The sequence below is a fragment of the Podarcis muralis genome, chromosome 11 (genome assembly GCF_964188315.1).
Source record: "Podarcis muralis chromosome 11, rPodMur119.hap1.1, whole genome shotgun sequence".
Classification (NCBI taxonomy): Eukaryota; Metazoa; Chordata; class Lepidosauria; order Squamata; family Lacertidae; genus Podarcis; species Podarcis muralis.
The window spans coordinates 11,364,303-11,377,756 of record NC_135665.1 but is presented as its reverse complement, the minus strand read 5'-3'; the positions used below and the strand labels follow the sequence as shown (position 1 = coordinate 11,377,756).

At 43.8% G+C, this 13,454-nt stretch overlaps 1 protein-coding gene across 11 annotated transcripts in view; it reads left to right on the top strand.

The window, feature by feature from the left end:
- SEMA4D (semaphorin 4D) overlaps window positions 1-13,454 on the top strand; it is a 134,717-nt gene that overhangs the window by 105,328 nt on the left and 15,935 nt on the right. For 7 of the 11 annotated variants that reach the window (XM_028749558.2, XM_028749553.2, XM_028749554.2 and 4 more), the window contains 4 exons: window positions 983-1,098; window positions 1,317-1,489; window positions 5,929-5,975; window positions 8,432-9,476. In XM_028749558.2, coding sequence (XP_028605391.2) covers window positions 983-1,098; window positions 1,317-1,489; window positions 5,929-5,975; window positions 8,432-9,351 — 1,256 coding nt within the window. In that variant the 3' untranslated portion in view covers window positions 9,352-9,476. Of the gene's footprint in view, window positions 1-982; window positions 1,099-1,316; window positions 1,490-5,928; window positions 5,976-8,431; window positions 9,477-11,092; window positions 11,300-12,191; window positions 12,650-13,454 lie in introns of those variants that run through there. The other 4 variants (XM_028749559.2, XM_077936052.1, XM_028749561.2 and 1 more) reach the window with 3 other exon arrangements.

The window sequence follows — 13,454 nt, the reverse complement described above, 5'->3', positions numbered from 1 at the left end:
GTCCTGCATTTTAAACCTTTGAGGCTCCGAAATGGCCCAGGACTTCGATACGTTTATGACTGCCTCTTCCCATATAAACCTTCCTCTACACCCAGATCTCTGAGCTTCAGCAGCTTGGATACAAGAGAAAAGGCCTTTTCAGTCATGGCACCACTGTTGTGAAATTCCCTCAGAATTGCTCACTTTTTATGTGGTAAAGATTTTGGTAATGGCTGCTTAGTGTTGCTACCTTAGTTTTGTTTGCATGTGGTTTTGTTTAATTGTGTAGTAATTGTTTCTGTGACACCCCCCCCTTTTTTTTTAAAGCAATTGTTTAATTGCCAGTTGTTAGTTGGCTTAATTTTTCTTTTCAAGGAAAGGTGGATTGTACTTTTAAAAATAAATAAATGACTCTATCAGACCAGCATTGTAATTAAATCATTTAACATTATGTTGATTTAAGAACAAGTTGAAGAATAATTTCCTCACCCAAGTATGACATCTCTCAGGCGAGCATTTATGCATCACTCTTAGCTTGTCTACACTTTGAGTAGTCCATAATGTTCCAAAGCCTTGGGTCCCCATATATTTATGGACCACAGCTCCTAGGTTTGCTGTTTGCCATGCTCTCTGGGGCTGAGGGAGCTTGTACCTTAAACGTTGTGGGATTCCAAGGTTGGTCTAAAAAAGGTTGGTGGTTAACCAAAAAAAGGGGGGGGGAGTTTACAGCCAAAGTATAAGAATCAAGCACATGTCCTGGTAGCAGACTGCTCAGAAGGGGTGAAACGACTGCAGTTTAGGAGAAGAAATGGAATTAAAGGATGAAATGAAAGTTGGATAGAGAATGAAAATGCTCAAGGTTGGGTAGCTGTGTAGTGAAACACACAATGAAAGGCACGAGGGGAAGGAAGCAGGGGCCTTAGGGTGAAAACATCAGACTATGTGTGTGTTGGTGTTGTATTTTGATTTTTACATATACCAAAGTGTGGCCCTTTTGTTTCAGACCGAGGAGCCCTTCACAAAGCCATTGGCTACGAAAACGGAATGCATATCATTGAAGAAACGCAGCTCTTCCCAAACTTTGAGCCCATTCAGACTCTGCTACTTTCTTCGAAAAAGGTAGGACTGAGTAAGAATTTGGGCTGGGGGCGAGAGAGAGATACCAGAACAGCAAGAATACCCAACCGTGCCATTGGGGTCGAGTGGAGGGAAAGCAGCTGTTGAATTCAGTCATTTCTGCTGGGGGTTTTGTAGCCTGTCCTGGACTGTCCCAAAGGCACTGTTCCTGCGAGATGCTAAAGTAAGTTGTAACTTTCCCCCCCATGTTCTTTCTGCAGGGCAAGCAATATCTCTATGCCGGGTCCAACGCTGGAGTAGTCCAGTCTCCTGTTGCATTTTGTGACAAATACACTAGCTGTGTGGACTGCGTCCTGGCAAGAGATCCGTACTGTGCTTGGAATCCCCATGCCTCACTCTGTGTCGATATCTTCAAAGAGAGGGAGATCGAAAGGTAAAAGCACTTAGATGTTTGCTAATTACAGTCATACCTCATGTTATGTCCGCTTCATGTTACATTCTTTTGGGTTACGTCCCGCAGCGACCTGGAAGTACCAGAAAGGGTTACTTCTGGGTTTTGCCACATGCACAAACGCACAAAATGACATCATGTGCAGACGTGGCGAATTGCAACCTGCGCGTGTGCAGACGCGGTGCTGTGGTTTGCGTTCTTTTCATGTTGCAAACGGGCCTCTGGAATGGATCCCGTTCGCAACCAGAGGTACCACTGTATCACCGATGTATTGCAAAGTAGAGGAAATGTATATATTTATGTGGGTCAACTAAGGAATGCAAAACTCTCCCTCTCTCTCTCGCTCTCTGTGTATTCTATAATTGCAAGAGCACACTGTAGGCAGAAATTGGTACAAAATGCAGCACCCTGAGAAGAATGCTCTGTAGCTTTCCTTGTTCCTCTTGCAATCCTGTTCATGTTTACTTGAGATCCTTTGAACTCAGTTGAATTCGCACTGAAGTAAACAAGCATAGGATTTTCACAAGTCATCTTTCTTGTTCTAAACAGGTACCACATGACATTTCTAGTGTGTGGGCAATCTTTGGTGAAATCTCAAAAATCTGTAGGGAGAAAGAGAAGTGATTTCTTAAAGTTCCTGCTGAACCATGGAGTGCAGAGTTCTTTGCCACTTAGCATAACCAAGAGGGGCAAAGTAAATAATGCAAAATAGATTCGTGCAGAGTTCAGGCTTTTGGGGGCATAGGCATTTACTTAAAAAGCAGCACAGAGAATGCACAGCCCACACGCTGCAACTTTCAATTGTCTTTCAAAATCAACATAATAATTAATGTATACCAACAGAATCTACACATTTTTTTACTTTACGTATGAAAAACACATGGTCCCATGAAGGGCTCTTTGCTGGAGCTAAGCAGGCCTAGAATATAAATGTAAGAAATGTAGCAGGCCTGGAAGACTGGTGGACTATAAGTGTCAGAAAAGAAGTTCACAAACATAGGCTCTGAAAGAACAAATTGCCCAAGTCAGAACACCCCTGGCTAGATGCATATCCAGCTGTTCATCTTCCAGCGAACCTGCCTTACTGTTTTCAAAAAACAACAACAACCAGAAGCTCTATAGTTACAGATATTTTGTCATTGCAGAGCATACCGGTATTGCAACAGATAACTATCTTCGTAATCATTGTTTACCGCATCTTCGTATTGCTTTTATATATTTATTTCATGGTTTTTAAGCTGTACTTGGTAAAAACACTCCGGGTGGCATACGTAAAGCCAAAACAAAGATAATGACAGCTTCTCCCGGATGGGAGCGCCCATTTTGTCTGGCCCCAGGGGAAACGGTGGGAAGAGGCTGATGATGAAAATGGTGGGAATGCAGACTTGTTGGCCGGCCACATTGTCCACAGCGGCACCCTACTCTCTAGCCTGGCAGCTGAGTGTGGGTTTACTGGGAGCGTGGACCAGCATGGCGGCCATTTTGCTCCAGTCTGCAGCCGGGTTTTAAAAGGGACGCCCATAGCTGTTAAGAGCAATGGCTTCACTTTTTCAAAGCCTGGGGAAACGAAAAAGGTATTTGGCACCCAAAGGACATTGAAGTAGGCACCAGGTAGCCTCTCTGAGGAGCACAGCCCACTGCTGGAAGGCCTGTTCTTCCTCACCACCACTGCCTGTATTTTATTAATTATTAATTTTTATTGAATTTACCGCATTTTTCGCTCCATAATTCACCTAATTTTTAGAGGAGGAAAACAAGAAAAAAAATATTCTGAATCAAATGTTGTACTAAACTATTGACTAAACTACTGGTATATCAGAATAATATTTCAACCATGTAAAGTGAACAGCAGTCAAAAGTGGCATTAAGAGCCATCATCACTATCAAAGAGAGACTTTATCCCCTAGTAAGGGGGGCAGACAATGGAAATATATGAGCTTCCCACAATGAGTCCCTTAGTTCTATGGACTGTATGGTTTGGCCCTACACAATTATTTTAATAAAGCCAAAAGAAGTGGGACTTTCTTCCTTTTTGTTCATTGCAGAATTCTGGGGGCTTTCATATGGGGGAGAAATCTGATTCAATTCCCATTTAAATTCACACCTACTTAATTCACACCTTTGTACACAACACAAGGACCAAACCACAGCCGCCCTTCAAATTTCACATTTCTGCAAAGGAAGGCACTACTGTCCTGGCAAGACCAGTGGCGGAGGGAGGGTCTTGTGTGGCGGCACGTCACCTGTGGGACGTCGCCAACGCGAGCGTCATCCTAAGGGGGTGGTATACACGTGCGCGCACCCATCCCAGTGGGGCGGCCGAGCGTGGGGGCAGAGGGATTACACGGCTCCCACTGTGCTTGCGTTACACTCGTGTAAGCGGCTCCTGTCCCGCTTTGCTGCTTTAAAGCAAGCCCTCCTCCGTGCAGCATTCGCTTCATAAGACACACAGACATTTCCCCATACCTTTTAGGAGGAAAAAAGTGTGTCTTGTGGAGCAAAAAATACGGTATATACTGCCCTCTACCCGGACGTCTCAAACAGAACAAAAGTATCTCTGAGAAGGAATTTGGGGAAGCACCCCAACTGATGATCTCAGGGCCCATTTCTGCTGTTCATAATGTTATTCCAGGGCTCCCTACAAATCCCCTTGAGATAATCTCCTTAAGCATCCTCAGGAAGCTGGGCACGAATACCAGGCCACTACAGGAGTTGCCTACTAATAGCACCCTAGGCTGACAGCTGCAGTACACAGTATTAGCAAGTCAAATCATCGCCTACTTTCCACCACTCCTTCTCTCTGGCTTACCAATTAGGTGGGACGGGTCAGTTTCCCATTGCAGCAGGCAGGCTGTCAGCAGCACCACGTTATCCCTCCCTACCCAGTGGTGTGCGGTCAGTGGACTGGAAGTGGTTGCCGAGACCATGTAACACTGGTCCTGAAAGACCTTCATTGGCTCCCAGTACGTTTCCGAGCACAATTCAAAGTGTTGGTGCTGACCTTTAAAGCCCTAAACGGCCTCGGCCCAGTAGACCTAAAGGAGCATCTCCACCCCCTTCGTCCAGCCCAGACACTGAGGTCCAGCTCTGAGGGCCTTCTGGCGGTTCCCTCATTGCGAGAAGTGAGGTTTCAGGGAACCAGGCAGAGGGCCTTCTCGGTGGTGATGCCCTCCCTGTGGAACACCCTCCCATCTGATGTCAGGGAAATAAACAACTTTCTGACTTTTAGAAGACCTCTGAAGGCAGCCCTGTTTAGGGAAGTTTTTAAAGTTTGATGTTTTATCGTGTTTTTAGTATTCTGTTGGGAGCTGCCCAGAGTGGCTGGGGAAACCCAGCCAGGTGGGCAGGGAATAAATAAATTACTACTACTACTACTACTACTACTACTACTACAGCGGTACCTCAGGTTACATACGCTTCAGGTTACATACGCTTCAGGTTACAGACTCCGCTTACCCAGAAATAGTGCTTCAGGTTAAGAACTTTGCTTCAGGATGAGAACAGAAATTGTGCTCCGGCGGCGCAGCAGCAGTAGGAGGCCCCATTAGCTAAAGTGGTGCTTCAGGTTAAGAACAGTTGCAGGTTAAGTACGGACCTCCGGAATGAATTAAGTACTTAACCCAAGGTACCACTGTACTAGGGGACTAGGCTAGTTCCCTGAATGTCCCTGGTAAATTTGGAGTATTGAAGTATTAAAGTCTGGCGCCTCCTTCCCAAAGTCTAGAAAGCTTCTGTGTGGCTTCGTAAAGGGAAGCACGATACTCACACACGTGATATCGGGATGTCAAGACATAACACGTGTGGTTCTAACTTCCCCTATGAAACATTTCACTGCCAAATGCACAGCAGCTGTTAGCCTGAAAAAAATTGTGGGCTGTTCTTTTTCTAGATCTTTCTTTCGCCTCCATGGGCACAATTAATACCAGATATCCCAAGCACACACACTATAGGAGAAAGGTATTAGAAGATTGCAGATATTTTACATGATTTTGCCCATTTAAAGGTGTGTAAAGAAAGCTACCTGGCTTCGGCACAGATTTGGAGTCAGCAGACTCAAAATCACTGCCATGTCTGAGAAGTGTTTTTCCAAAAGGGTTCCTGAGCAGCGGCTTTCCCAAACTGTGTTCCAAACTGTTGCAAACACACACAACTTGTTTGTTTAAATAAAGGGTCTGTTTGTCACTTTGTGGAATGCTGCCCTTCAGCAAAAAGGTGATCCGACGGCTTCTGCGCTCCTTCCTCTCCCTCTCTCCTGCGTCACTTGTTTGGATATTATCAAATCCTGCCCGTGCCGCCTTTCCAGGCATTTGGAGGGAGGCAGATAACAGATTTGCAGGTGGGAAGAGATTTGCACCCAGAGGGTAGGGTGGGTAGACGATGGTAAATGTATTGACTCTCTGACTGTCTCTTTACTTTTGTAGGGACTGGATTCAGAATATTAGTGGCGATGCTTCTTCTTGTACTGCTGGTAAGCGTTTCTTTCTTTCCAAAGGAGGTGGGGAAATAATAAAGTATAATAAACATTTGGGCTGAGCTCCTCCACAGAATTGCTTGGTGCGATATCTTAACACTTTTATTTAATGTGTAGCTTTTTGTTACAATAAAAAAACCCACACCTTTTTATTTTTGGCTTGTTTTTACTTTACTTTCCCCCCTCCACCCCAAAAATAGGGCCAATTCGCAGTCTGTGGCCCCCTCACATGTGCCACAACTGTTCCCCAGATGTAACCTTTCCTCCATGCCACAATTAGGCTTCAAAAAAGTCTTCTGTTGGCTGAAGGAGGCTTCTCTCAGGAGAGGGACGGAGGGGCAGGGGGCCAGAACTCAGAGAAGGCCTCTGAGGGCACATCTTGGTGACCCCTCTGTGAGCTGTTATTGTAATTACTTGAGGAAATTGCCTTTTATACCCTTGAATTGTCATGGGGTTTATGAAATCAATACAGTAGTACCTTGGTTTTCGAACGTCTCGGTTGACGGACATTTCGATTTTCGAACGCCGTAAACCCGGAAGTAAATGCTTCAGTTTTCGAACATGCCTCGGAAGTCAAACATGCCACACTGCTTCCGTATTGAATTTTCTGTATTGAGTTTTCGGTTTTTGAACGTTTCAGAACTCGAATGGTCTTCTGGAACGGATTATGTTCGAAAACCAAGGTACCACCATATTAATGTCTAATGTAATGTTTCTGGCTGAAAATACTTTTGGGTGTGCCTTCCAAAAGGACAAGTTTTGCATGCCCAGAGATGATGCCTCAAGCCATTGAGTATCATCACCATCAACATATTGATATCCCACCTTTCTCCCAAGTTGGGATTCAAGGTGGCTTACATTTAAAAACATTATAGAATAGAAACATTAATTTAAGCACATCAGGGCACAGTTAGAATCAGCAGTTAAAACAGTTTGTGCTGACAGCACGCCGCTGATCAGTATCACTTGCTCTTTGCTTTCCAAAGGCCTGTCTGAATAGGAGAGAAAGAAAACTGGCAGAAAAGAGACAGTCCAGCTTCTCTTGAGACACAGAAAAGGCTATCTCTTGTGTTACCACTAGGTGTGATGTTGATGGGAGCAAGAGAAGGCACTCACCCAAGGGTCTTAGCACCCAGGCAGGTTCACACATAACCAGCAATTTGAATTGTGCCTGGAAATGGACCAGTATCCGGTGAAGTTGTTTTAAACGAGGGAGTAACTGTGTTCCCTGTAACCAACCTCAGTCAGCAGTTTGGCTGCAACAACGCGGTATTTCTTGCCATAACAGCACATTTTCTGCAAAGAGTTGCTGTTGCTATTGCTTCCATATTAATGAAAAAAATATGGTGTGAATACGTTGAATAGAGATTCTGTTTTATTTATTTATTTATTGGGCTGTTAGTCAGTTTTTTTAACCAAAGAGAAAGCTGAAAAGCAACCTAGAATACGAAAATTGAAACCAGTACAGAGTTAAACCAAAAAAAAAGCTAAAAGGAGTGATATACATAAAAAGGCATTGACGTCTACTAAAAGAGACCCACACTATCTAAAGACCAAAAGCCTGTAAAGGTTTTTTGCCTGGTGCCTAAAAGTAGCCAGTGATAGTGCTAGGCATGCTTCCCTGGGGAGAACATTCCATATGTGGGGAGCCACCACCAAAAAGGCCTGGTATAGTAGAACTCACAAGTATTTTCTTTGTATTGGGCACATGATCCAAAGCTTCATAGACTCACAGCTTCTTATGGTCAAATACTTTCTGGCTTTGTCCACCATGTGTGAGTTACTGAAAGCTCTGTTTGGCAATCTCTATTGCACACATGGAACCCTGCCAGACTCGGAAGATACTATGGTCTCAGAAAGCCATAGTTTGGCTTACTGTGTTGTGTGAACCAGGCGGTTGTGTTTTCTTGCAAAAGAATTTAAGCGCAAAGCAGTATTTCAGATAAAAGGTAGTTGCACTTAAATATTTCAGCAATGTTTATGACTCTTCGGATCATTCATTTTTTGAGGTTTTGCACTTTCTGGGTTTGGGTTTTTCCCCCTGGCAATTTCATGTGTGCTCATTTTCTTGGGATGAGCCTATGTACGCAGTCTTTGTTCCTGTGATGACTGAACATCATCATTTAACACTTAAGGCTTAGAGCAGCATTCATGTGTTACTCCCCTCATCCCCGTACACAAATCATACGCTAATCGCACAGATTTCTCCATCTTTGGAATGCAGCAGTTTAGCAAGCAGTTCCAGAGATACTTAGGAATGCCACCACTTTATCCTAGACAAATACATATCCATTGTAAGCTGTACCCTGTGTTGTTGTTTCAGGCTAGCGTGACACGTGTTGTGAGCTGGTAGTTTTTCCCCAGTATATGCCTGCATGGCTGAATTGGCCTGCTCCCCACACCGAAAAGAAAACTCATTTCTGTTCTCGTTTACATTTATTTTGCTGTTCCAGATAAAGTAAGAGAGCATTATCTGCAGCACACTTTCAAGCATGGCAGCACTGCAGAGCTAAAATGCTCTCAGAAGTCCAACCTGGCCCAGGTGGTTTGGAAATTCAAGGACGATGTGCTCAAGGTGGAAAGTCCGAAGTACCGGCTGCTGGAGAAGGCGCTGCTGATCTTCAATTTGTCCGAGGGCGACAGCGGCGTCTATCAGTGCCTGTCGGAAGAAAAAGTGAAGAACCAGAAGTTCTCGCAAGTGTTGGCGAAGCATGTTTTGGAACTGAGGAAAGTCCAGCACACCACGCTGAGCCCCACCCAGCCAACCACACCGACAGAACGCAACGCGGAAGCAGCCAAAATGCCAACTGTCGCAATCCAAGACTCGGCCGCTCACATGTCCACCTCCCCGGTGGTACCAGTCACAACGTCCAGGATAGTGACGAATCCCATTGTCCCCACCCTCATGAGCACCGCACCTGACGTCGAGCTCTTGAACTCGCCCCCCGAGGTCTCTGCAAAGACCATGTTTCTGAGGTCCAACGATAACTCCCTCTTGATGTTCCTCTTCCTCTTCTTTTTCGTGCTCTTCCTGTGCCTGTTTGCCTACAACTGTTACAAAGGGTTTCTGCCGGACCAGTGCCTGAAGTTTCGTTCTGCTATGTTGCTTGGGAAGAAGAAGCCCAAGGCCGATTTCTCTGACTGTGAGCAAAGCGTGAAGGAGACCCTGGTGGAGCCAGGCAGTCTCCTGACCCAAAGCGGGGAGCACCCAAAACCGGCACATGACACGGGATACGAGACTGAAGCAGACTATGGAAACGGCCATGTTCAACACGATGAGGACCATTCGCAGTCTTACAAGGAAGTCAAGGACAAACCTTTTGATGTCAAGTGCGAACTGAAATTTGCTGACTCGGATGCTGAGGGGGATTAAAGGAGAAAAACCCCACCTCCCCTAATGAAAGTACTGTCATTCTGAACCATTTGTTTTCGAACATAAAACATTTTAGATGTGATAACTGGGCCAGAAAGGGCTACGTGTTCTCAGCTTTTTTTAAGTGACACTTAAAAAAAGTGTCATTTCACACCTGGATAGAGCAGAGAGAGATCTCGCATTTTCTGAAAACGGTTCTGTTACACACTTATTTCTTATGTGTTTCTTCTTTATTTTAAATGGCCAGTTACGGTTTCACACGGTGAGCTTCTAAGCTGCCCTCCCCCTGCTCCCCAGCCAAGGATAATTTAACACTTGCGCATACTGACTATTTTGATTAATCCCTCTTTTTCATAGAAGGTAAAATTAACTCTTGTTGCAGAGTCATACCAAAAAGGATTTCAGTAGCTCCTGCCTGCACGTATTTAACTGCCATTAAAAATCTAATTTCAGTTTAATTCCAAATTGGAAATGATGTTTAGTTTATCAGATTGGTAAATAATAGCCTTTTTGTCCAGATTGGGACATTTCTTTGCATCTAGTGATTTTAATGCATTTGTCTGGTAGTTTTAGCTGGTGAAAGAAATGTTGGATCTTTCCAAAACTGTTTGTGTACCTTTTTAGAATATGATGTATTCTAGAGTTGCATAAGGTTCTCAGGGATAAGCTTCGGTTAATTGTCTCTCTCCCCCCCCCCCTTTTTTTTTAAGAGGCGTTGATATGGTAATCATTTTGAGAGCTTAATGTTCATTTTTGGGTTGTGGGGAGTTTAGCTTTAGAAAAAAGATGTTAAAAAGATGTAGTTGGACACTGCCACATTAACTGATTTTATGGAATTGTTTTAAGGTTTTAAAAAGTGGATTATTGTGGACAAACAGTAGTCACTGAACCGCAGCAGTGTGAGAGGCTTCTGTTTCAGAGATACAATGCGGACCTTGGCAAACATGCAATGGACCTCTCAAAAGAGACTGTTGAGGATGTCATGCATTTTGTAACTTTCCCCCACAGTTTGGGAAGCAATAGGGCTCCAGCCTCTCTCACCCCCATAATCAACTTTGCCAAATATTTTCACTGTTTCTTCACAACTTCCACCAATGTTTTCCAAAAAGGCAACTGGAGAAAAGAAACCAGAGAAGAGCAGAAAACTGCCCAAAGGGTCGACCACTTTATCTCTCCTGGGACTCAACAACGGCACTATTTGTCTGTAAAACTCCTTTGTGCTGTACAGTTTTTAAAAATCCTTGTCTCTCGCTGTCTTTTGTGTCTCATGTAAATATGGTTAGAAATAGAGACGACTGAGTAGGCAACATGTCCCAAAGTCCTTTTCTTTGTTCCTGTTGAAATATTTCCCCAGCACACACCTTAGATGGTCTTAGTGTAAACTGTTCTAGATTTTGTATGGTTCATTTTTGCTTTTATTTTTCTATTTTTGATTCTGTATATATGAAAAAAATAAGGAAATAAATATTGAAGTTCATTGTATTTCATCCTTGTCCTTGAGCAATAATAACTTGTCTTAAAAAAAACCCAGAAGCTTTAGAGGGTTTTCTCGCTGTAAGATTTGAACAGGTGTGATTTCCTGTATTTCAAAACAGAAATAAGAAGGAACTTTCTTTTGATTAAATGTTCACTGCTCATTTCCCCCCTCCTTTGCAAACTATTTCTTTGGCATGTTCTTAGAACTTTTTTCCTTAGTGCCCTTTTCTTCTTCTTTTTCCTTTTCTGTCCTCCTCTGCCACAGCTTCATCTCCCATAACTTTCCCTCCTACTGGTTCCTCCTCTTTGTCCTGTATGGAAAGTGACTCACGTCCTCCATCCATCAGTCCCCAGCCCGATGTTTGGTCTAGCGCAGATTTGGCCACAGTCACCTTGATGCCACCGTTCCTAAGTGACCAGATCCGGCACGTGGGTGCCCAGACCACCTTCTTCCTCTTCTGCCAAGCTACGGGTAAGTCGGAGGATGCTGTTACCCATTCCTGCAGGTTGCATTCACCAAATCGCATTTGCTTTAACTTCTTTTGTGCACGAGCCCAGGGAGTCAAATGGCAAGAGAGGTCAGGGCGTCAAAAAGGTTTGTGTTGAGGGTGGGAAACTGCGGTCCTTCCTCCCATCACAGGCAGCATTGTTTGGTGGCAAAAAATGAGGGCGTAGGGTCTCCCCAGGCAGCAGAAATCAGTGTTGTCGGCTTGGAAGGGCCTTACGCATCCTTTACGCAGGTTGTGCACACAAGGTTTAAAATCAGCCCTTGTAACAACTTCTCTTACGTCAGTCATTAGAATCAGTCCCCAATGTCTTTTCCTTCGTACGTGGCTACAGGAAATAGGAGCATTACCGCAACTTTAATGACATTTCAGAAACATTTTCCAGATCAAAAAATATTGCCAAACTTTGGTTTATTTGTGCTGTATATTTGAGAGCGTCTTTTTCAGGAATTTTGTATTTACAAGTACAGTCTGACCTCTACTTACGTATCCCTCTGGATACAGAATCTTCGGGTTACGGCCATGGCAAACCCGGAAGTGTTTACGTCCAGGTTTTGCCGTGTGTGTATGTGCAGAAGCACGCCTCTATTTACATAATTTTCGGGGTGCGAACTGACCCCTGGAACGAATTAAGTTCATATCTGGAGGGTCCACTGTACTCACAATTTTAATAAACTGGCTTATGTCAAATATTGTCTGCTGGAGTTAACCATATTAAGGCTAAAGCACTGGTTTTCCATCTAGGAATCAATGCTGTGTTGATGTATGTCTCCCGATCTGTGTTTAAAAAAATCATGGGTTGGTGGGATATGATCTTTAGTTTTGGTTCTTTAAATAATCCAGCTCTTTATTTAACAGTTCTTCAGATCTACACTTTTCAGGATAGGTATGCAATTTCCAAGTAAACCATCTCACCATTCTTTCACCACCAACTCCCGTCATCCCTAGCTAGCAAGACCTGTGATCAGGAATGATGAGAATTGTAGTCTGAAAACAGCTGGAGATCCAAGTTTGGGAAACACTGGTTTAGGTGATTTTCCTTTGTTTGCTTGGAATACAAATCAGAATTTTGGAACATGGCAATCCAAACAAAGCTATAAAACCAAATTCTTTAAATGAATAGAATGTACAATTCCATTGCTGAACAACATGACCTCTTGTCCCTTCAAACTCCAATCTCATTAAATGAAATTTTCTGCCATTTCTATATTCATCTTGCTTGTGACCTTGGAATCTGTGTTGAAGATTTATCCCATAACTCGGCTTGCTCTTAATATACCAAGCTGATGAAATAAATAAAATGTTGCATCCCTGTAGCTGTTGTGTGTCTTCTAATTAGGCCAAAGGGCTTAGCACCATAAGTACATTGGTAAGAACTGCCCTTGGGCTGCTTAATGTGATTTATTATAGATCATCAGGTGCCGCCATGACTTAGTCCTGCTGGTTATCCAGCTGATCAGATTACAAACGTAATGCTGCTTCTTGTCTCCTCCCAGGTTCTATTTGCAGTTGTTTGCTTGCTCATGGTGATTCAATCATATTACCACTTCCTGCTACAATATAAGCATATGGACACTATTGTTGAAGTTCTGCTTGATGCTTTCTATGTGTAATGGTGTGTGTGGAACTGGTATTGCAGAATGGTTAGAATCGTTAGATGTTTCCCCAAGTCAGGACTCTCCACGGCCTGGTTCACCTTTTCCTGGATTTTCCAGGGTCTCCTCTTCTTTGGCGATCACTCGTAGCTGAGTAAGATTGCCTTCCATAAACACGGTTTTAACAATGAGTCTGTAAGTGACTGTGGAGGCCAATTCTGGATCCACACGTCCTTCCACAGTGGGGACACTGGTTTCCGGGCGGGAGTTGATCACGGTGTGGATTTGCCAAGCGTGCCTTCCTCTTAGCACGTTTCTCCCTTGCATCCTGAGTTTGAGTGTTTTCAAAGCCCATGGCACTTTTGGAAAAGGCTGTTCTCCAACTGGAGCGCTCGCAGGCAAGTGTTTCCTAATTGTTGGTGTTTATACTACATTTTTAAGGGTCTAGCAAACTCATGACTGTGCAAGGGTTGAGACGTTGCACAAGGGAAGTTAAAATAATACACTCTACTAAAAATATTTTTTT